Source organism: Semicossyphus pulcher, unplaced genomic scaffold (genome assembly GCF_022749685.1).
Source record: "Semicossyphus pulcher isolate SPU_LCO1_2020_fin unplaced genomic scaffold, fSemPul1.0.p SCAF_15, whole genome shotgun sequence".
Taxonomy (NCBI): Eukaryota; Metazoa; Chordata; class Actinopteri; order Labriformes; family Labridae; genus Semicossyphus; species Semicossyphus pulcher.
In genome coordinates this window covers 16,627,770-16,652,484 of record NW_027211659.1, presented here as the reverse complement: position 1 = coordinate 16,652,484, position 24,715 = coordinate 16,627,770, and the positions used below count along the sequence as shown (strand labels likewise).

The window sequence follows — 24,715 nt, the reverse complement described above, 5'->3', positions numbered from 1 at the left end:
TCATAACGTTAATAATGTATGACGCTGACTCCAGTTTTCTCATTAAAATCACATTTCAAAATGTAAAAGAGAAATTATCATGAGAAAAAAACTTTGAAATGCAAAGGAAACTGGTCCCTGGCCTACCTGCAGACCCAGCTGTGAATGCTTAATTGTCTTTGAACTTTTAAAATGAGATAAATAGATGCACACACATACACTAGAAACACTATTAGCCTTACAGTCTGACAGTGAAATATCTTCAAATGTGAGGAAGAGAAATCCAAATCCAAAGTGAGGATTTTTTCAGTGCTGTGTTATCATCGCAGAAACAGATGAAAGTGAAAAAGCACATGTAGCAAATCTAGACACAGGGTCAAGCTCCCTTATTCAAAGAGATTTATGAACAGATGCAAGGTAAATAAAATCTACAGGTCCAGCACTTCACCATGCTTTTATGCCATCTAAGACAGGAGCAGAATAAGGTTGTGTTAATGTCAAAACCTTCTAACAGTTTGACTATTATGTATGAGAGAGGAGATATATTTGCTTCCTTGGATACAGGGTGAAATCATTGAAGATGGTGACAGCATTAAGGATTAATGATTCAAATCTCTTCTCCCGGCAATAATACACCAGCTGTAATACCTTGAGGCGGTCAGCAGAGCCACTGTCACCTAAGCTAACCTCTCTGTTGCCCACTAGTTTGAATTTGAAACCTTCACTTCAGGCAAATGTAATCACTTGTAGCTTAATAAGGTAGATTTTATTGTAAGTTTTACAATAAAAACAGCTGGGTAGAAGTCCTCCCACTGTTACCTACAATGAATTCTTCTTCTATCTAATACAACAAGACATATTCACAGGGTACAACCTCTGACATGTTACTAGATAATGAGACAGACTTAGCCTTTAATTATAAATCAGAAATTAAGTCGAAATAATTTATTGTTCCTGCAATAGTTTTTTTTTTTTTTAGGGAAAGTATTAACAGTGACCGTTATGAGTGTCACTGTCCAGATGCGGTTCACTTACTGATTTTTAAAATTCTTTTAATCATTAGCAAGGATGAACTTGATAGTGATGATTGATGATGAATGTAATGCTGAGTCTGTTTCTGTCTCCTCCTTAAAGTCTCTCCACAGTGGTATGAGCGTTGATAAGATCCACCAGCTGACGGCCATAGACAAGTGGTTCCTACACAAGCTCCATAGCATAACACAGCTGGAGGAACACCTGGCAAACTACAAGAGGTAATGCTCTCACACAGATACACACTTTTGTTACTTTAATACATTTGTTATATGCAAGTTGATGGAAAAGGCCACTGTCAGTCAAAGCTTGTGTTCTCTGTAATCGCTAGAAGCAATAATATTTGAAATTGGCGCCATAGCTGTGGAGAAAGTTGTACAAACAGCTCGTGGTTTCGCCCATCCTACATTCCTGCAAACACCCAGCGTGCATTGCGCCCCTCCCTCTGAGAGTAACTGCCCAGTGAGAGAGACGTTGGAGTGAAATACTACCTTTTTCGCTGCAGGCAATGGCTCAGAGCGGTACAGAATCCGAAATACAACAAGAATAAACCAGTAGATCATCTAAAAAATGTTCAGGTCTGCAGTCTACATTTTACTATTATGAAATGTAGACTTATGACTATTTTGAACGAGACATGACATTGGAGGTGGGGCGTGTGAGATAGAGGAAGTGTAGTTCCCTGGCGAGCTCCTTGGCGTTTTACGTCGTCTGGTGGAGGTTTTCCAGGACCCATTGGAGAGTGAAATTGCATTTTTTCTTCTACCATAATGGCATTAGCTCCCCATACTAGCATCATAGGACTAAGGTTGAAAATCAGCGAACTGGCCCTTTAAGAATTTAAGTAAAATGATCACTATTTCCACTCGTTGAATGTTAATAACAGAGCTGCCTGTATGTTAATGCAGGCACAGAATCTGCCTCTCAGCCTGCATGTGCAGTGTGTCAATATTGCTGTGACATGCTTGTACTAGAGTAAAAGTTGCAGTCATTGAAAATATCTTGTCAAATGTAACCATCCCCTCCAAAATACAGTACAACTATCTGTCCGTCCAATTACCCATCCCTAAAGCTGCAGTCTCTTGCACCACAGGAAGGGAATTTGTTGGATTATTATCATTTTATGGAATATTTTGCAGATCCTGCTCCAGATTTCAAGCTGGCTGAGTCACTGTCACTCTCATCTTTTTTGCAAAATACATAACAAATTGGTTATCCATCCCATTATTTTGCCCTAGACACTGTTGGTTTGCATATAAGTATGTCTCTTTGCTAACGACCTGAATATTGCCAGACCCCAACTCTGCAAAATCTGTAGTGAAAGTTTCTGTTTTATTTTTATTTTTTTTAATAATCAACTCTGCTGAATCACTTTATTACTCTGGCTTTTGGAAGAACATTTGCGACCCTCAGTTGAAACATAAAATAATAAAACAAAGCATTTCAGGAGAGAATGATGCACAACATGATGCTTTAAACTTTAACAGTACAAAACAATCCACTTAATGAAAATGTATTCCTGGTTATGGAATTGCCAATTGCTTAAAAGGTAATCTCAGGAAACTACACCAGATTTGATTTACTACAGATATTAAATATGTGGAGAATTCTGCTCCCATAGACTGTTAATATTTTCACAGACACAAGTTTAATTCCTGTCTGTGCAGGACTGTTAATCCATCCTTGCACTTGCCTAACCCTGCAGCATTTCAGACTTGCATGCTTCCTCATATACACCATGTTCTCCTTTTCCAATTTGTGTTGGGAATCAATCTGTCCTATTGTCTCATTAAAACTCGTCAGCCAGCAGCCGATTAGAAATAGATAAACATGTATGAATAATCTTCTAGCAAAGTGTTGATTTTAAAAAATCAAGTGGAGCCCAGTCTCTTCACGTCTCTCCTTCTTTCTCTCTCGGGGTTTGCCTCCTTTCAGCTGCTTCGCTCCCTCTCTCTCTCTGCCCTCGGGCTCTTACCTGGACAGCCACTGTGAATTTTCATGGCTCAGCCACAGGTTACCTGCTGCAACCTTCTGACTCTGCTGTTCAATAATTAATGGCTGGCTGTCTGGTGGGCGCCCACCGCAACTCGCTGACACATGGACGGCTGTTGTAGTCTCCACTGCCTCTGAAGCAGGGGACATTGGGATGGGCACATAACAATAGGCTGCTGCCAGACTGATGGAGCATAGAGCTGAGTACAGGTGGGCGTCAGGCTCTACTGGCCAGCAGACTCATTGTTTGTATGCATGAAAGCGTTGTTTCTTCTATTGCTTTAGTAGGAAGAACTGAGGGATTTTTATTGATGAAGATGGCAAATATGCTTCTTTTTATTTCCTCATTTCAGGACACAATAGCTAGATTCATGTTGGATTATATGTGCACCCTTTTCTATGTTTTCCATAACGACATGATGAATGCTTCTTCCCTTATTTCCCTTCAAGACAAATTCACGGTTTAATTTGTTTAACTGAAAATAGGACAAACTGACAATACACTGTATCATGGACAATATGAAGGAGATACATTTTCTATATCAGCCTGTTAGGGTTTCAAGGATTTCAAAACCCTGTCAATCAGGATGTTAGAGCTCTCTTAGAGCTCTGCTTTACTTTGTTTCAGCATCAACATACATCTAAAAAGAGCACAATGAAAACACAGAGGAAACTATCTAGAAGGGGATCCCCAGCCTACTGAAAAAGAGGTTGTGAAAAATGTAAAATAACTCTACAAAATATTCATTAAGCTAGAGTTCATCTTACTTTGGTTGGTATTCAACATAAAAGAAAAACCATCACATCCTCCCCCATCCCAAAGTCCAACATTCAAGATTCCCAGCACCTGGTGCAGCATGGGGCATTCATGTGCGCGGGTTCATGAGAGAACCGCCCTCATCCAGGAAGTTGACCTGGCAGAGAACAATGATTAGAAATCAAAGCAACAAGAAAAAAAAAAAGTTAAATAATAATCTACTTAATCCAAGATATGTATAAATCAACCAACATTAGCTGATAAAAACATATTAAATAACTACAACCAAATATTCAACTTAAGGATAAATAAAGTTTTTCACCTGATTGTTGAGGGAATAAGTGACCCTCTCAAAATTAAAGGACATTACCAATTTATAAGGACACCAAATATCCAACACACAAAAGCATCATGCTAATATTTTAAAGATTTAAACTATTAAGTAAAGAAACTATTTCATTTTGTTGATTTTTCACTTATTTAGTGAACGTTTCCTGTGTACATGTTTGTGTTTGGTACGTTGCCTGTGTACAGAGTGATAAAAAGTGACAGTCATAAACAGTATTCTCACATATGCAAAACACAAACAAACACACCATGTTGTATTTGTCTGTTAGCGTGTATACACATAGGTTAATAGTATGCGGTGGATTCCCTTCTCACTTTAAACTGTACTTCCAAAGAGGATACTTTAAGACAACCAGGCTCTCAGATCAAATGTCTCTCCTTCCTCTGATTCAAACTCGAGCCTGCTTCTCTCTCCTCGTCATTTTTCTGGGGTTTGTTATTTCTCGGCCCGGCCATGTGCAGCGGGAGTTAAAACACACTTGACATTTCCAATATTGTTACGCTACAAGGTCATAAATAATTCAGATAAGGAGGAGGGAGAGCAAGTTGGGGTTTAGCAGAAATAAAAATTCATTTTGTCTCTACCTGGGGTTAAAACAATACCATGGCATTACAGGAAACACTCTTGTTGTTTCCTTTGTGGGGCTCACCCCTGAGAAGATCAATATCAATTTCATGACTGTTCATTCATGTGTTTAGTTTAACTTGAGACCTTTAGTTGTGCTATGTCAAAGAGGCTTCCAACAGCTCCATAGCTATCAGAAAACAACCAGTATTTTATTTATTGAATATATCAAATACAAAAGCATTTACATGTTGTTTAAGTCAGTGGTTCTCAAAGTGGGGTCCTAGGACCCCTTCGGGTCCGTGAACCATAACCTGGGGGTCCGTGAAATAATTAAAGTATATTTATAATAAATTATAAAATTGTGCTGTATCATTAAAAACTGCATGTCTACAGATGAGGACCATTTGGGGCAATGAAACTAGCATATTGTGTCCATTACTCCCACCCACGTTAGCTTTGGAACAGTTGAAACTGATATGATTGTGACACATCACGTCAATCTGTCACGAATCACTCAACTCACTCAGGTCGCAACAAACTGCTCCTGCAGCTGTCTTACTGTTAATTTTCTGAAAGCGTTTAAGATCAATTACCTGAAAAGTGTAAATGCTGTCAAGTTGAGTCCACAAGCAATTCAAATAAAATGACCCTCTGTTTTTAAGTATATAAGTGGTATTATTACATAATTCAAATTGAAATACAATACAGATAATTCCAATGGCATCTTAGAGTACAAATGGTAGTAAGCATATGCCTAATCGGTGTAGCGATTATGAAGGGGTCCTTGGGGAAAATTTTCTCTTGCCCCAAAAAGTTTGAGAAGCCCTGGTTTGAGTCACTAAGTGTCACATGTACTGGAACTATTTTATGGCCGAATCAGCTTTCAGTCCAGTAATTACACCAGCATTTCACATGTGCAACCCTTTCTGGGAAGTTGCTGGCTTTTCACACTTTCCCAACTCTGAGAAAACTCAGGTCACTTTTGGATGTATTCTGGGAAAGCCTGTTAGAGAGGTTCACTTTTACACTGAAAGCAGAAACTAGCAGTTTCACTTTGACTCCAATCATTATGCTTAGTTAAACACGACGTGATGTACTTGATGTCATTCTATTGATATATGTCCTTGCAAAACTTCCATGTCAAAAACAAAATTGTATTCTTAGTTGAATAATGTCCTAACTCTGCTGTACCTTTTAACTTGTAATTGATTGTGGAAAGAAGACAAATGTTTTATTTTTAGCATATTTACACTGCAAGTACCGTTGATTGTAGCCAAGCACTAGGCATCTGTTGATTCATTATTAAAGGGATGGTTCGGATCTTTTGGAGTGGGGTTGTATGAGGTACTTATCAATCAGCACGGCCCCTGTAAGGAGAAGCCGGTCGGAGTTCCTACTCGGAAGCTAAGCAAATCACCGCTGCAGGAAGGGCCACGTACTTTAGCCACTTAACAGAGTCCTACATATAACCCACATCTCAGTTTAAGTGTACTCTGTATTTTAGTTTTTTGTCAAACTGCCCTTTCCATTGGCACTATGTCTTAATCTGCAAAACAGCCCTGTATTCCTAAGCATGCAGCACACGGTATTGGATCAGCTGTTTGGGTCAGCGGTTTGTAGAAGAGACAACAATTAAAAGAAAATACAATATTATGAAAACGACAAAGTGCCGTTCACAGTGGGGACTAGAGGATGGTGTCGGGAAATGTTTTATGCCGTATGTCAGCTGTTTGTGTCAGAAAGTGCAGCAAAGACTAAAATCAAACTTAACTTTTCTGACTTAACTTTTCTCTGATATATGATGTCATCAGTTTTTAGTTACATTGAATACTTATTAATTTAGCAGAGATGAAAAGTAGAGTGGTGAATTTATGGGGGGAAAAAACAGTAAAGTTAATGCATATTATATATTGTCATCATCATTTCTTTCCACCTACACTTTGTAAATAGAGTGTGTGTCCAACAATATGTAACTGTGGGCATTATTGACATACCACACCAGATGTGAATATGGTAATGCAGCAGGTCCCAATGTTGTTCATTTGAGCAGGAAACAAACTCATAGTTTTATTATGTTAAGTTCAAAATGGCCTTTAATACCTTAATTTATTCCATCCACCATTTATCTTGTTAAGCCCAACTTGCTTTAAAGTTTTATGGATTAATACGGGTTATAAATGTCTGAACTTTGTAACTTTGTGCTCTGGCACTTTTGCAGTCGATGTATTATTGATCACTTTGAGGTGGGCTGTTCCCACCAACTTGTTGGATTCACCTTCTTAGTTCAGTGGACGTGAACATCCACTGATATATGAGAAGATGCCACAGAAAGAAAACGTACTAAAATAAACTCACTCGTCCTTTTCCTCCATCTACCTCAGCAGTAGCTGCTACTTCCTCACTACCACATTCAGGTCTGGCTGAAATGCATACTTACAGGCCAAGAGACACTGATTAAAGTGTGCGATTTAATATGCCCTGTCCAAAATGTCATCAACTTTAATTATGGGCAAAATATATTGTTGTGAGTGGGTATCAATCAGCTGTATTATTACAATTACTTAATGTCCCCTTTATACAGTGACACAGTACCCAAGGACCTGCTGCTGAAGGCCAAGCAGGACGGCTTCTCAGACCGGCAGGTTGGTCAGATCCTGGGCTCCAGCGAGAGAGTAGCCAGAGAGCTGAGGCTCATGCACGGCATCAGACCTTGGGTGAAACAGGTGAGCATCACTGTCAGCTTTCTTCGAGTTACCATAGCTAAAGGTAGACACTGATAACTGACTCTGCCTAAACAATACTAACACACTTACACAGACTAGCATACTTTGGCCACAAATGTAAATAGGAGGTTAATGAAGAGATTTAGGGGACATATATATATGTATATAAGGTTTTATGTAGTTTCCTTTCATCTCGCACAGTATTGACATGGGTTATATGCAGATTGGGATTTCCGACTCAGAGGTCTAAACATCCAAATACGTAAAGGAAATGATTTGACCATCAGTGTATCAGCACTCACAATCTGATGATTTTAACATAAAATATGTTTTTCCACCTGTTAAAAAGCCTTCAGATTTTTAAGTTCAATTATAACATTGGCTTTGTTTTATCTTGTCTCAGAACCACAACAAAGTTCTTGTTTTTTTTTAATTAGTTTTAAACTCAGGTACCTGTGGAAGTTATTAACACACACTGCCACATTCCTGTTGCCTTGATATTTATTCATCAACTGAACTACCACAGGACGATAAATTGTGAGTCACCTGCTTTCTGATCCTGTTTCTCAGATTGACACCTTGGCAGCAGAGTATCCAGCAATGACCAACTACCTGTATTGTACTTATCATGGTCAGGTATGTCGTTTCTGCTAACTAAGAAAAGAAGCATTTTTTCTATTACCATTATGATGTATGTACTTTTGCATTTAGCCAATCAAAACCCTTTTTAATAGACAATACATTTTAGTAAGACAAAAATTGACTTAATGTCATTGTAGTGGTGGTAGCCACCCAGTGATCTCTCAGTATAAATAAGAGTTGATGAATTAAAAAATAAATAAATAAATAATTGCAAAAATGTACTTGAAATTGGAATACAAGTCATAAAAAAATGCAAGATCTCTTTGTTTCTTTTTGCTATATTAAAGATGTATTAATGTCCACATGCAGACACTATGAACATGTGTTTTGTTGATTTATTGAATCCATCAGGAGCACGATCTGGAATTTAAAGACCAGGGAATCATGGTTCTTGGTTGTGGGCCCTACCACATTGGTGAGTCAAAGAATAAGCTTTCAATTGGAACTCAATCATGTGATATTCAAATTAGGGTTATTAAAACAACAGCAAGTGTACCCAGCAAGCACAAAGTTTAATTTGACCAGCAAATTGTGTGGCGGGTTACTTAGTTGATGTAATACAGCTTTGGTACTCGGGAAGTAATTGGGTTAATTAAAATTCAGTCCAAACACAAAATTGGCAAGTTAAAAATTAATGGTAGACTAAGTATTATTTAAATGGAAAGCAAATGTGACATTTGTTATTTAGCTGCTACCTAGTTTTAAGCTTATTTTGGGAACCTCTTGTTGTGGCCAACATACTTAAATTTATGAACTGTTTGATCCAACAGGGAGTAGTGTTGAGTTTGACTGGTGCGCAGTGTCCAGCATCAGAGCTTTGAGACAGATGGGCAAGAGGACAGTGGTGGTCAACCACAATCCAGAGACAGTCAGCACTGACTTTGATGAGTGTGACCGCCTTTACTTTGAGGAGCTGACCCTGGAGCGCATCCTGGACATCACCCAACAGGAGGTTAGGACTCGCATACACACAGCACTTTCTTATTTGACAAAATTTCAGCAAGAATAACCTAGAGTATATACATCCCTCCTGCTCAGTGAAAAGACTTTTGTATTGGCAGACAATGAATTTTTTCAGCTTTATACTGAAAACTGCAGACACTACCAATGTTGTGAACAAGTGATCCATGTTCTACACACACATACAGTAGCCTGGTCTGCATCTCTGAGCCTATCCCAGCATGAATTGGGAGAGAGACAGGACACCCTGGACAGGTTGCCAATCTATCCCAGGGCTATGTCGATGATAACTGCTACTTATATATTCATGTTTATTGAGTGGAATCTGAATGAAATATTGCACTGAACTCAGAGAAGTATTGATCAATTACTCAATGCACATATAATAACAGAAATCAATCATGTTAACCAATTCAGAACGAGCAAAGAATAATGGAAATCAAACAAAAGACAATATAAGAAGATTTATTGCATTAAGATTTGTACACAGCATTGTGCACATAATGGCATAATAAGCACTCAAATTACTGGACCACCAAATAATAATTCTCTATTTAAGAAATGTAATGACATTTGCAGTTTGCATAAGACTTATTATCATTTAGTTACATCATAGCAGATTTCTCCAAGGCTAAAAAACACAGAATGGATGAATCAAAAATATCAAGTTCCAAGACTTTTCCACTGATCCTTTTTCCTATAGAAAATAAGAAGCTGGTAAGGTATGCTTCTTCTTCTGTATTTACCACCAGGATGGTCTTTATCTTAAAAGGAAACCAAACAAAACCCCTCCATCGCTCTAACGAAGAATGGGAAAACTCTGAATGAGTCCTAATTGGCACATTTATAATGCACCACTATAGACTCACCTAAGATCTAAGAGTGTAGGTTTCTGTAGTTACAGGTGTGAATTTTTTATGGATTTTAAAAGGTTTAATGGCTCCTCTGTAGCATTCATCAATCATTGGTTGTGCTTGCTAAAGGTGTTATTTTACAATGCTGTGTAGCATTTCGATAAGGTGTTTTGAAAATGTTTATTTGTTAACTTATTTACAGTAACTGCAGAAATGCAAAATAATACAGATAAGGATTCTGAGCTTTACATCATCCTAAGTCTGCTAGTCTCTTACTCTAACCCTAACCTATATGTAACCCTTGTACACAAAACAGTATCACCCGAAAATGGGGGGAAATAACACAAAGTATCTTTACTTTTAATAACCCTTAATTAAAGTGATAATCATTATCTGGCCTAATGTTCAGTGTCTTAAACAAATTGAATTAAGATGTGTGACATGACAAGGCTCCAACCTTATTGCACCATCCAGCTAACCCTTAAGTTTGGAAAACAGTGCATGAGAGTGACTATTTCACTGATATTTTCTGTGTAAAAGTTTCTGAGTATTTATATTGTGTTGTGTGTTTGCGTACTAATGTCCATTGACTTTCCCATGTAGAGGAATTATAATCCAGTTAAAGTTGCGATGGGATCAGGGTGTGATTAAGTGTTTGTTTGTTCGGGGTGTTCGCATTAACATCCATCCCTCTCTCAGAGCTACAGTCCCCTCTTGCTTTCTGTGTGTGCGTATGTGTGTCTGTGTCTGTGATAAATACGGCATTAGAGCATGAAGATAAACCCTGGACAGGAGCAGGAGAGCAGGCCCATGAATAATGAAGAGATACAACCTGGTATTACCATGGAAACAGCATCCCCCCTGGATCAGCTAGACAGGCAAAGGGGCTGCACGCTCTTATTAAAAGGAGCTAACACATTTGTTTACCACACACATACTTGCACATTACAAAAGCTGAGGCACGACCACGATCAACTTGTTTTTGTTTGTCTTGTAATTTCATTGTGTGATCACGCCCAAGAATAAAAGAAAGTGGCCACAGGTCTCAGACTGTTAATATCGGCTGATAGGACATCTGTCAAGTCTTGGACCTCCTGCCACAGGCGTCTCTCCTCCTTCCACTTCTTATGTTTTTAATAAACCTGCTGTTTTATCGTCATTTTTCTCTTTGTGTTTCATCCTCTCATATCGTTTCCTCTCCAGAGTTGCACTGGCAGCATCGTGTCAGTCGGAGGCCAGATCCCCAACAACTTGGCTGCCCCCTTGCATCTGAATGGAGTAAGGATTCTGGGGACGAGCCCGCTGCAGATCGACAGAGCCGAGGAACGCTCCGTCTTCTCCAGTATACTTGATGACCTGGGGGTTGCCCAAGCCCCATGGAGGGCCCTCAGCTCCCTGGTGAGAGATAACAAATAATTTGTGATATGGGTTCGGACAATATGCTGAACAAAACTTTCTAAGTGCCCCCTTAAGGCCTGTGACATCGTATTACTCGAGAGGACTCTTATTTTTTGGCAAAAACAAAGAAAATGACTTTTCTGAGTTGCAGTATCCGGTATCAGGGTTTCCCACAGAAAAATATGGTAAATATCCCCTGAAGTTAAGTGGCGCTAAATTAAAGGTGTTTGGGCAATCTTAGTTAAGACAAATGACTGTATATAAAGATGGACAACGTGTCTCCATCTGCTGTAATTGTATGAAATTAAAGTCAAAATAGCCCGGAGGCGGGCACTGCCATCTTATGATGGTGACGTTATTCGGAGCCAGAGCTGCGCAGTAGAGATCGGCAGGTGGAGCCGCCGTAGCCCCTTCCGCTAACCAAAACACTCACTTAACTTACCGAAAAAACGGCAAAGATCCTGCACATCGGCGTGTTTAACAGCAGAACAGCTTCTTTGTGTTGGTCTGAAGTAGACATTCACAGATATGGGAACTTCAGTGACTGTAGTGATTGTTTTAGTTACTTTTCCTCTCGCCGATCTTACTCTATACTGCTTATTCAGAACAGATCGGATGCAGGAGCTGGATTTGTCAACAGAGCTGTCAATCATCCTTTTTACAGCATCAAATAACTAATTGAAACTAAACTTGTCAATAAAATAGACACTTGGAAGTAAACCAGCATGATAAGAACCAACTATAATGACAGAAACCATGTTTGAGAAAAATGCATTTGACATGTGTTTTGATTTCATACTTAGACTCTGTTAACATCTGTTAACATGGAGGAGGCGGGCTTTATGACCTATACTGCAGCCAGTCAGCAGGGGGCGATAGAGATGTTTTGGCTTCACTTTTAGGGAGCTATCATGTCGTCCATCTTTTTATACAGTCTATGGTTAAGACAAACAACATACATGCCCATCTAGATAAACTGTAGCTTTAAAGACAAATATTTGCATTTTACACTCTAACCAGCAAGAAAACATAAAGTAATGTAAAGTTTCAATCTGAAACTTGCAATTCTGGTTCATTTTATGCATGCAGAGGAAGAGTAAGGGATTTCCTTCCCTTACAGCTTATTTTTAGTCAAACTCTTTCAAAATATCACACAGTGCAGAGAAACAACAATTATATAACCGTACCAGTTTGCTGAAGGTATCATGGCGTCACTTACAATTAAATTTTTTACACAGACAGTTTCTCAATGTGTGTATTCTGGAGCTGAAAATGTTGCTTCTTTTCTTGTTTGTAAATATGTTATATATAAAAATAATATGTATTATCAAAGTGTTTTTAGGGGGGTGAGGTTTTATCTACCTTATAGCCACACCAAAAATACATCAGTTTCCAGCCCTATAGCTTTACATCTTTCCCTTCTTGTCTCATTATATGTTGAACTTCCTTCCTCACAGAGGCACTGTGCCCCTCCACTTACTGATGTGTTAAACGTTTTTGTGTTTGGCCATCTAAACCAGCTCACAGCTATATCCGATTGAAGCACTCCAGGGCCCCTGTGTGGATCTTAAAGAAACGGTTTGATTTTATTGGGTTGGAATTCCTCCAGCAGAGACGCGGGGAGTCGGTTCTTGCATCTCTGGGAAGCTATTTTGTGTTTGTTAATGATACTCCACCTGGCGAGTGAACAGTGGGTAATGATTTAGAGAAAAAAAGAGCTCGATCTGCAGAGAGATGTGGAGTAGAGAGAAAGAGCGATGATGATGATAATGATGATAAGGAGCAGGAAGAGGAGGAGGACATGCAGACTTGCTCTCGTTGCTCGACTCTGTCCACGACTCACGTGAACTGAATGGAAGAAAAGAAAATCAAAGGGGGATGAATTGAAGCCCCTCTTTGGTGATTGTTGTTGCACTTGTACTCTCCATTTTACTTCTTAGATTAGTTCTGTGTTTGCCTGACTTGAGCATGGGTAAAATGGGGATGCTGTATGAGAGGGTTATCACACCAAATATGAGGATGAGTGCAAACCCACACCCTTGATTTGATATTGATTCTTTGTTTTCTCCTCAAGTGGCTCTTATCATAAAACTTTGTATCATAACATAAATACCAAAAGAATAAGTGCACAGAGTTGCATAAAGATTAAATAACACACAAAACTTGTGTTAAAGGCTGGTGATGGGTGATGAAACTCAGCCTATTTGATGTCCTTCTTTTAAAACCATTTCTACTATTTTATTTAACACTTAGTGTTTTTTTCAATAGTTATTTTTTGTTGAACTGCAGACTGTTACAGCTGCTTTTGTGTTTTTTAGAATAGGATTTCTTCTTTGTCCCCCTCAAAATAACTTGTTTTGGAGCAATCAAATGTGTTTGCTTTTCAAATCTCCAAAACTTCTTACAACACTTAAAAGTGAGATAAAGAACAACACAGATTGGCTAAATTTTGTATTTTAACATTTAATGTTGTGACCAATAATATTTGAACTGCCAGGTTTACATCAATGTTACCTACATATTCATTTCTGTCCTGTCTGCTTATAAACTGCAGTGTACCAAGGACAGGCTGAACAACACATTTTCAGATTGGCAGGTTTGAGATGTCTCAAACATAAGGAGCAAATCCCATTAATGGACGGGATGACGCTATGCATATCATCATGTGTAACCTATGGCAACCACTTGGGCGATGCGCGAGCCAGCTGTAACCGTCATCGTATTTTTTGCAAACTCACTGCTGACTACTAACGTTAACGTCAGTACTACTAATTACTAAATTTCAAGCTAGCTAAGTTTCAACAATTTGCCACTAAACGAGCAGAGTTTTGTTTTCGGCTGTCATTTTACGAAAGGAGAAACGTAGCACATAGTGGGCGGGGACTATGCAGATTCAGAGTTTTTAATGAGAGAGAAGGAGGAGATGCCTTGGAAGGATTTTTGCAAGGTAATTAAACATATTAAAACATACACAAGCAGAGCATTGTGTCTTAAAACTTGACGGGAGCTGGTCTTTAATGCTATTTTATCAAAAATTAACAAATGACTGACAGACCTCTCAGAAGACTTTCTGCCTCACTATTATGATATTACATACAGAATGAAAGATGAAGCTTACAACATAAGCTTTTCTCTCCCTTCACAGGAAGATGCCTTTACTTTTGCCAACCAGGTGGGCTATCCCTGTCTGTTGCGCCCCTCCTATGTTCTCAGGTAAGTTTTAACACACGTCAGCCAACATAAACTTAAACAGCAATAGGCTACATGAGATAAATATGTCATTAGTCTCTTAATAATGCATGAATTGTCAGATTAAGATGTATTAACAAATACAGGGAGGAATAGATCTGGTTGGCTAAATTGTGAAAGTAGAAAGTGAATGATGATCTTTAAAACTAATTTGTAGACTCGCTGCTAACAGAAAAATGCAGTTTCAGTTTTAAAGATTAATGCACTTGGCTCATGCTGCAGCTGATTCAAATTTGCAGTGACTCTTTTGTCCAGCAGGTGTCGTGATGAGACCCTGTGTGCAGCTTTGTCACTGAAAACAAACTTGTGGCAGGTTTTTCATGTTCATGTTTTTCAGGTGTTTTTAAAAATAGAATCTATTGTGTTAGTTTAGTGTGTCCTAAACTAAATCATGTTTAAAACTACTAAGCATCAATGTAACATTCAGCAAATTGGGTATCCACTTGAATTTAACTCCTCAACTTGATGTCAAAGTAGCACTAATCCTATTTTTAGTAATATAATTTAGAGACGCAGGTCCGACTTTTTTACTAACTCAAGTTTATATGAGTCACTTACTAAAGAGAGTCGGGTTTTTGAGTCACTTGTGTCGGTTACCCAGAGCTTGAATGACCCACCGGCCCAAGTGCCCATATAGCGTGCGCACTAGAGACTTCCGTCATCTGATCAGGCTTATTTAATACGTACTTGGAAACTTTTAGCAGGGAAAATGAGCCTCTCCTCTTCTCTCTCTCCAGCATCAGGTTAGGGTGAACAAGCTCGGATCCTTTCCCATCCCCAAAGAGCTTTCACTCTCACTCTCACACTTTTACTTTTTGACATACTTGTCAATAATTTGTGAACATTAAGCTTCAGTACATATTCACAAACTCTCACATTTACACTCAAAACACACACACAACTACACAAACAAAGTTTAAAACATTCAGCCCCAAAATACAAACATGTAATATTTTAGACAGAAAACTATATATCTCTTTTTTTGTAATTATTATAAATCAGTCCCTTTAGTTATGTCACCATTTTACTTTGCAGAATAATTGCTGCAACCTGCCAACGCTGCTATAAAATGCTAAGTTATATGCACAGGCAATTAAGACTGTTTGCACAACTAGTTCCTAGTTATACCATTTTTCTAAGTGACTTCTTTAGAAGTGAAACATCCACACAAATGTCATTCCATAGCTGAAACACACTACAACATGTCTGTGTACAATTGCTGCAGAAGCTAACATTGACGATAAGGGTCAAATTGAAATACTCAGCGGATCTGTAGAATTTCTTTCTTTTTGAAAGATGTCATTCTCTGCTCTGCAAATACAGTCGCACTGTATGAAATAGTATGAAGTGAGAGAAGAGTCTGTATAGCGATAGAAAGAAATATTATCTTCTGGCTCAGTCTCATTTTAGATGCAGTGTTTGATTTATAATAAACACATTTCTTCTCAGTTCCTTTAAATGTTGTCCGCTCTTTGCAGCCTGCAGATAGAAAACAAGTGGTCAATCTCTAAGCCCTATTTACACTGCGGTTCTGCCTCAGCGCCACAACGAAGCTCCGTCCTCATGCCACCTTTGTCATTCTACACTGGACCATGCAATGGCGGCGTAAAGCTGCCCCAGTGTGTTTTTACACAGCACTCCGCGTGCGAGAGGTGTAAGCAAACAGCGCATGCTTCAAATACATACACAAGGCACTGTTCCACCCTGCCGGCTCTGCAGTTTACACAGACGCTGTTTCGCCTCTGTTACGCCTCTGCTACTACCTCTGATGCCGGCTCAGAGGAACGACTTCGCCCCACCATTACACCTCCATGCATTCTACATAGAAGATGGAACGTAACAGAGGCGTAATAATCCCGCCTTGAACTGGCAGTGTAAAAAGGGCTTTTAATAACAATGTCACTCTCAATTTTCACTCAAGTAATAGCCAATGTCATGACTTATCATAGTCCACTGGTATAAAGATATACATCTACCAATCTTCGGCAAACAAGACAGACATAGTGAATGGTGAATAGTAAATGGAGTGCACTTATACAGCACTTTTCTAGTCTTCAGACCCTTCAAAGTGCCTTTATGCGACATGTCACATTCACCCTTTCACACACACATTAATACACTGATGAAAGAGGCTGCTATGCAAATTGACAATCTGGCCATCAGGATCTACCCAGTCACATTCACGCACATTCACACATTGATGGCTATGCCTTAGGGAACAATTTGGGGTTCAGCGTCTTGCCCAAGGACACTTCCACTTCCACTCTACCACTGAGCAACAGCAGCCAAACTAATGTTATATCATCTTCACTATCATCAAGACACTACTTTTGAAAGTACAACTGTTACTGCAGTAGGACAGGAGCAGTATGAGCTGGACACATAGACTGATTACATTTAAATTTATGCGTATTCATTTTATTTTGTTAAAAGGCTCTAAAGAGACGACTGACTCATATTCTCAGGGATAACATTAAGCTAACATACAGCCTCTTCATAACAATCATATGAAATCATAAAGACATTTCTTCTTAATGACTCATGTGGAATTTAAGAGAACAGTCGAGCAGAAACTAGGTGGCATCTAGTTCAATGTTATGCCTGAATTTTAATGCAAATGAACCTGTTATTGTCTGTACTTAAATGAGCGGCCGGTATTCATTTGGGGGTTGGACATATGTCTGCCTCGGAGCAACAGACGGCTAAGGAATAAAGATCTGACCCAAGCCTGTGGCCTGTCTCTGTCCTGTTTCTCTCAACTCCTTCTTATCAAACACAACGATAACCCAGCTAGCAGACTGAAATCAAAAACAACAACAACCACAACAAAACTAGCCCAAATCTGTTGTATTTTAATGACTAAGTTCTGAACTCGTTTTGAGGAGCCTGGAGTGCTTTTCGACCTAAATAGCTGCTCTTCTCCCTTTTCTCTCTCTCTCTCCTTATTTTGACTGTTTCCAGACCTTGTTCCCGATGGTAATAGTGATGCAACGGAGAGATAATGAGTGTTTTGAACGATCATTTGAAGCTTCTATGTTCTCCTGTTTGCTTGCTTCTCTTCCTCTCCTGTGGCCTTTTGTTTTCTCTCCCTCATACTCTCTCTCTTTCTTCTGGATTTCACCAGTGGCTCTGCTATGAACGTTGCGTATGGAGAGGAAGAGATGAAACGCTTCTTGGAGGAGGCCACTCAGGTGTCCCAGGTGAGATCAGTATTAACAATGTGCATGCCTGCACATGTGAGACACGCATGTTGCCATGCTGCCTTCACATGTCGCATGTTATGACAAGTGATATCTCTCTCCACTACACGCTCGTACATACACACTCAGACCCTTTTTTTGTGTGTTTTGTTGTCCCTGTGCTTTCAATTAACTACTGCTACCAGCTGGCATGGCTGTTGGCTAGTATTGTGTGTGTGTCCCCACTTCACTGAACCCTCAGGTGGCTCTGAGGCACCTGGCCCCTCAAAGGGCCCCTACCTGGGGCTGGAAGAACAGACACACATGCACAGATCACACATTGAGAGCACAAAGCAAGTCTTAATGGTGGTTTAACATGTTTAAACTGATTTATAATGACATGCTCTTGTGTCGTACTTAACATACGCACACTTTAAAGGTATATAAGTAGAATTTTTCCTTGGATTTTGTCAACAACACATTTAAACTGGGCCCCTCCTCCTGGGCTCTTCGTCACCAGAAGCTCACTCTCACTCTCTCGTGCAAGAGCAGGCCAACCCCAGTTAGCTTTGCTCTAGCATGCTAACCTGCCAGTTAGCTTGTCCTACCCGGTTTGAGGCACCTACCTGTCCATCAGAAAGAAAGCCAACACTACATCGCTTTTTGCCATGTTTGCCTGTCTGAATGGGGTCCAGTTGCTAATTTGAACCACTTCCACACTCACCTCTACGCTGTGATTGGCTCAGGGAACCACAACAGCGCCTCTAGATGCAGAGGGAAGGGTCTCAAAAGGGTGTATGTATAGTGATGTACATGTATGTACAAAGTGATGATTTATATTATATTATATATTATATTCCATCCATCCATTATCTATGCCACTTATCCTGTTCAGGGTCGCGGGGGGCTGGAGCCTATCCCAGCTGTCATTGGGTGAAGGGCGGGGTACACCCTGGACTGGTCGCCAGTCAATCACAGGGCTGACACACAGAGACAGACAACCTTTCGCACTCACACCCACACCTATGGACAATTTAGAGTTACCAATTAACCTTACAAGCATGCCTTTGGACTGTGGGAGGAAGCCCGAGACCCCCGAGGGAACCCATGCATGCACGGGAGAACCTCCGCACAGAAAGGCCCACCTTGCCATAACCGGGGTTTGAACCAGTGACCTTCTAGCTGTGAGGCGCTAACCACTGCACCACCGTGCAGCCCCTATATATTATATTTTTCTAGAATATCCTACTTATTATACCTTTTTAAAGATATAATCAATAAGATTTTCAATTAAGTAAATGTCTGTTAAGTCACTATCTTTCGCCAAATGTGGTAACACAATGGTGATTGAGCCCACTGCCTTTGCATTTGCAGTTTTACGGACTGGCTGTTGGTGGTGGAAAAAATCACAAGCGACGGCCAGTTAGTGACGCGTTTTCCATCACCCAGCAGTGGTTGGTCTGCCAGAGAGGGTAGGCGGAGTTGAGCGGCTGCTTTTCCAGTCTCTGCTAGTGTTGCGAGTAAACAGTAATCTACTATGGCTGAACAAACAAAGAAAAGATCGATGACTACAGATACAACTTCAAAAATAAGTGAAAATCCAAAGAAAAAGCAACAAATTTGACGCTCAGATGAAGGCAAACAGTCTGAAAAGGAAAGCGAGGAAAATCAAGAGTTACAATCGTAACAAAGGGAGCCAACTGTAGACGTCTGGTTATCTAGGCCATTTGTGGCCGTAATTGCCTTTTATCGCCATAAGGTGCCGCAAAATACAACGAAACTGAGAACTTCGAGATTATATCTTCAAGGTATTGAACAGTTGAATGTTTTTCTGTTTTTATTGGCTCTGTAATCCAGCATATTGGATTCAAACTGAGGTAATGACCATCAGGTTAAATCAGTGACCTTCAGCTTCCATTTTAAAGTGCTGATGTAAACATCAGAAGTATAGCTTAGGATTTGTACCAAGTTGAATACAAAGTCTTAATTAGAGTCCATGCCGTGTAATTTGATTAATTAACACTAACTTGAAAACGTAATTAATACTTGGTGTGAAATCCTGAGCAGTAAGTGAGTCTCTTTGTAGTCTGTGGCCCATTAACATGAGCAGGTGCTCCTCTGGAGAAGATTTGCCAAGTCTGAACTGCAGCCATCGTCACTTTCTGTTTGTTTTGCTGCCTGCAGTCAAGTAAATCACAGACTGAGTTTGATCGTGGTCAGCCAACAAATTTGAAAAGTAAAGAACATTAAATAGTTCTGTCTCAAAAACAGAAAATAAAGCAACCGATGATGTTTTATTTCATGTGAAAAGCCTCCAGTTAAAACGAAACGTTTGCATATAACCCAGAGTCATTGCTTCATTTTAAACTCTACTGTAAACTCTAAAACTGTAATATTGGCTCTGTTCTCCAACACTCAAAAATCTCCCAGACTTCACCAGTGACACAAATGGCAACAACCATATTCAGGCCTGGTTGATTCATTTAGAGAATAACTTTCCCGCCTTCTGTCCTCCAGGAGCATCCAGTGGTCATCACCAAGTTCATCCGCGGTGCCAGGGAGGTAGAGGTGGACGCTGTGGCCAAGAGTGGCAAGGTGAGACATTACTGACATGTTCCATCCAGGTATATGAGCTTTTGTCATTAACACCATTGTATTGCTAGCCAGTGTATGTCTTTGCAGTTTAGACCGAAAGGAGATAAAATATATCGCCTGTCCCTGGTATATGATTTTGTTCTGTCTGCATTACACAACACCCAAAGGGTCAGGTAAAAAGAGAGAGAAATGCACTTGGTTTGGTTTAATAAATGGAGAGTATACATCTTTTTCTAAATGTAACATAATGTTTGCACAGTGACACAACCTTAGAAACATTATTTGTCTCTTTTATTTATATTGACCTGTTCGACCAAATTTTCATCTATAACAGTATTATTATTATTCATCTCCGTAGCCTACAAGTATTCAGTCCTGCATTATTTTTCATTTTAAATGGAGAGGTGAGACAGATATTGAGCCCGGTAGATGAATAAAGCAGCAGTAATCTCATTCATCTTCAGTGAAAAGACGTTTCAGCCGAGACAGATCCGATTGGGAGGATGGAAGACATTAAAATCAAAATCCAGGAAAGTGGTTGTACTTAATGTTTTTTTTCTTTTTAAATTACATCAGTTAAGGTCATATTAAAATCATTCTGGTTAACAAATAGTTTTGATCAACGTGCAACCCATTTCTTCTTAACTGTTGTTTTTCTTGTTTGTGTTTTCCTCTGCTCTCTATAGGTTATTTATAAATCTACTGTACTTATACCACTTTTTTTTACTTCCTTTATCCATAGATGAAGTACAAAATTCCAAATTAAAACAGTAGTAAGAGTACACTTCAGCGGTCGAAATGGTAAAACAAAAATCACTTGAACTGCATTTTCAGTTTCTGGTACAGAAAGAGCAAGAATACTATCTGAACTATTGTTATTTGCATTGCATTTATCAAAGTCCTCCTGCCCTCAAACAAGCGTTTCACTATTTGTCGCTTTACTCTGATGTTTGACCTTCACTGTGCAGAGTGATGTGACTTTTTTTTTTTTTAATGGTTGTTTTTTTTGGCCTTTTATGCCTTTATTTATAGAGAGGACAGTGGTGGAGACAGGGGAAGGGAGAGTAGGGTATGACACATGGCAAAGGGCCGAGGGTGGGAGTTGAACCCGGGGCAGCCGCATTGAGGATTGAGCCTCTGTACGTGGGACGCATGTAGGGACAAGATTCAAGACGTGTATTGTCATTCTGGTTATACAAGTACAATAGTGTGAAATTCTTAAGTGGAGCCTCCCAGCATTAGAATTTCACATGATTCTACTTGTATAACGGGAGTGACAATAAACGTCTTGAATCTTGAACCCATGACAGCCGCATCGAGGACTGAAGCCTCTGTACATGGGACGAATGATTTAACCAGTGAGACAAATTGGCGCCCCGTGTAAGTGACTTTGACACTTTGACTTTTTTATTTTTAATTAGCAGTGAAGGTAAAAGTTTCTCTCTGCTCAGATTAACAGATGAATGTACAAGCTGAATGTTTTGACACAATTACGATTATTAAAGAAGCCAATCATGGTTCGCTTTTCAACTTTCACAGGTGTGATGAAGAAACATGAAACCTCAAGTGCACATACACCGAATTGACTTTTGGAGTAGTACAATGTTGTTATTTAGCAGACGCTTTTATCCAAAGCGACGCACATCTGAGAGTTATTACAACACAAGCAACGATCAAGACAGGAGGTAACTAAGTCAGTAAGTGCCAACAAACAGCTTCAGTGCGATTGGACAGGCAGTGCACAGGGCGTTTTTTTATTTTTTAAATCATCACCAACAACATCAACAAGGTCAGTATAGTCATAATCATCATCATGAATATCCTAATCACCATCAACAATATCCTCAATGTCAACATCATCAATAGCATCAGTATCATTAAGTTTGGAAGTGTTCATGAAAGAGCTGGCTCTTTAGCGTCTTCTTAAAGGTGGAAAGGGACTCTGCGGACCGAATGGAGTTTGGTAACTAGTTCCAACACCTGGGGACTACAGAGGAGAAGACTAGCGACTTAGGGCCCTGTTGTGATGCGAGCACCAGGCACCTTTCATTGGCAGAGTGTAGTAAGGAGGGAGGGAGTGTAGACCTGGATGAGGGCGTTCAGGCAGGCAGGAGCTGTTTTTGTTGCTGTTTTGTAAGCAAGCAACTGGGTTTTAAATACGATGCGAGTGGCAACAAAGAGGCAGCGGGGGGATATGAACAGTGAGACACATCATATGTCCGGCTGTTAAACATGTAAAATGAACAATATTTGCATATTTCTAGAATTCAATAAATCAACAAATGAATGTAATTTAAAGAGATTTCCAATTAGTAAATTTTACATTTTCTTGAAAAACTATAACAAACCATTGCACATGTATTTTCATTAGAATCATGTCTGCAGGGGAACTTTAAATGAATGTGTTGTAGTTATTTCACTCGCATGCTATCATGTAAATTAATCCACAGACGACTCGCATAAAAACGGGCTGCTATGTTAGACATTCTGTTTCTCCTTTTCTGTGGGATGCTGAAGTGCATTATGGGGGATATAAAAAGGGCACATTAAGGAATTATACAGAATAAAGTTAATTGTAATTTTGTAATGTTTCCCATAAGTTAAAGTTTAACATTAACAGTCACTTTGCGTGTGCTACTTTAACTTTTGAAAACTTGTATAACTATATAATGGTTATCTTTGTAAGTCACACTAAGCAACAGAGCCTCCTAGACACTCGTCCTGAACGCCCTGTCTGTTTTCCTATTGTTTAGGCTCCAGGAGTCATTTCAAGGGTGTCAGTTTGAACGTGGCCAATCCGCTTGTATGGTAGATTTTCTCCCTGTGTTTTTCCTGAATACAGCCTCTCCATTATCTTCAGTATCACATTAACAAGCTGTCCATTCATTGAATACCAAACAGGCCTCATTATTCCTGGCCAGACTGTGTGCGTGCGTGTGTGTGAGATATATGTGTGGGAGAGTGGAAAAGTCAGAGATAATACGTATTAATTACAGGCTCTATCTGAAGAGTGCTAATGAATACTGTGGTTAGCAGCAGTTTAAATGAGCTAATGACACGGCAGCTCATTTACACACATACACATACACACTCGCACAGTTGCTTGGCTATACAAATCTGTTTTCCTGTGGGTGAATTATTGGAAGTTATTCTTTTGACATTGCATACTCATGTTCATTGTTTCTTAGCAAGTCCATCAACAAATACAGGACCTCTTGTCTTCATAGAGTTTAAATATGTGTTTACCTCACTGAATGTGTCCCTTTCCTCTCAATTCAGTGCAGCAAGCATCATATGTTGACAATACAATTTTGCACTGTTGCACTGGCGATATGAACACATCAAGTTTGGAGGCCATCTGCCTCTGCGTCTGAACGGTTCTCACTAGAGAACAGACCAAGGCTGTGAAAGATGAGTTGCCTTGAGTTGGGATTTTTCATATTAGGGCTTTGATCTGCTTGCAAGTACTACAAATGTGATGTAATCACTGTTTCTTTCTCCAGGTTCTGGTCCATGCTATAACAGAGCACGTGGAAGATGCAGGGGTACACTCAGGAGATGCCACACTAATGTTGCCAACACAGAGTATTAGCCAGGGGGCGCTAGAAAAGGTCAGTCAAGCCACCGTCATTAATTACGAGGGAGTCAACTGAATAACAACAATACTAAGATTTGTCTGTTGATAATCCATTATGCACATTCAAACCACAACCATTTTATATAAATGGAGATACGCTGTTTCAGAACTGTTCACCACATATATATTGTATGTGTGCGTTCTTTTTCTGTCGCTCTTAGGTTAAGATTGCCACACGGAAAATTGCGCAAGAATTTGAAATCTCGGGGCCCTTTAACACTCAATTCCTGGTTAAAGGCAATGATGTCATGGTAGGTAATATTTCTCACCGTCTCACTGAATAATAGATTGACAGTTTCACACCCTATTGCATCAAACGCAATTCACTCACAGATTGAAATCACCCTGTGTTCAGAAGTATTTGAAAGCTGAATGGATTTTATGAACAATGTTGCCTTCAGTTTTGATGTCTCAAGGAGTTTGTGTATACTCTGGCCATTTGTACAGTATGTTTGTGCATTGGTTATTTACATATCTAGAACACTGGGTTTGCTTCATCTTTTAATAAGCCTTAGTCAGTGTGCACTTTGATGAGAAGGGTGCGTGATGAAAATGACAGTATTTGTGTTGTTCACCCTTTTAGGTGATAGAGTGCAACCTGCGGGCGTCACGCTCCTTCCCTTTCGTGTCAAAAACAATTGGTGTGGACTTTATCAATGTGGCAACCAAAGTGATGGTGGGAGAGCCCATGGATGAGGCCAGCCTGCCCTCGCTGGAGAGACCCATCATTCCAGTAGACTTTGTTGGCATCAAGGTGAGAACATAACCTATAATAACTGTTTAAAGTTGGGTACTGCATGAC

General features: G+C 39.6%; 1 protein-coding gene across 1 annotated transcript in view; it reads left to right on the top strand.

Annotated features, from left to right (window-relative positions):
- Nucleotides 1–24,715, top strand: part of cps1 (carbamoyl-phosphate synthase 1, mitochondrial) — a 57,018-nt gene that overhangs the window by 15,751 nt on the left and 16,552 nt on the right. Inside the window, exons 21-32 of the mRNA XM_069662703.1 lie at nt 1,114–1,232; nt 7,258–7,399; nt 7,970–8,035; nt 8,393–8,456; nt 8,812–8,993; nt 11,059–11,253; nt 14,399–14,466; nt 17,627–17,702; nt 20,199–20,276; nt 23,780–23,887; nt 24,075–24,164; nt 24,497–24,667. Of these exons, the coding sequence (XP_069518804.1) occupies nt 1,114–1,232; nt 7,258–7,399; nt 7,970–8,035; nt 8,393–8,456; nt 8,812–8,993; nt 11,059–11,253; nt 14,399–14,466; nt 17,627–17,702; nt 20,199–20,276; nt 23,780–23,887; nt 24,075–24,164; nt 24,497–24,667 (1,359 nt within the window). The remainder of the gene's footprint in view (nt 1–1,113; nt 1,233–7,257; nt 7,400–7,969; nt 8,036–8,392; nt 8,457–8,811; nt 8,994–11,058; nt 11,254–14,398; nt 14,467–17,626; nt 17,703–20,198; nt 20,277–23,779; nt 23,888–24,074; nt 24,165–24,496; nt 24,668–24,715) is intronic.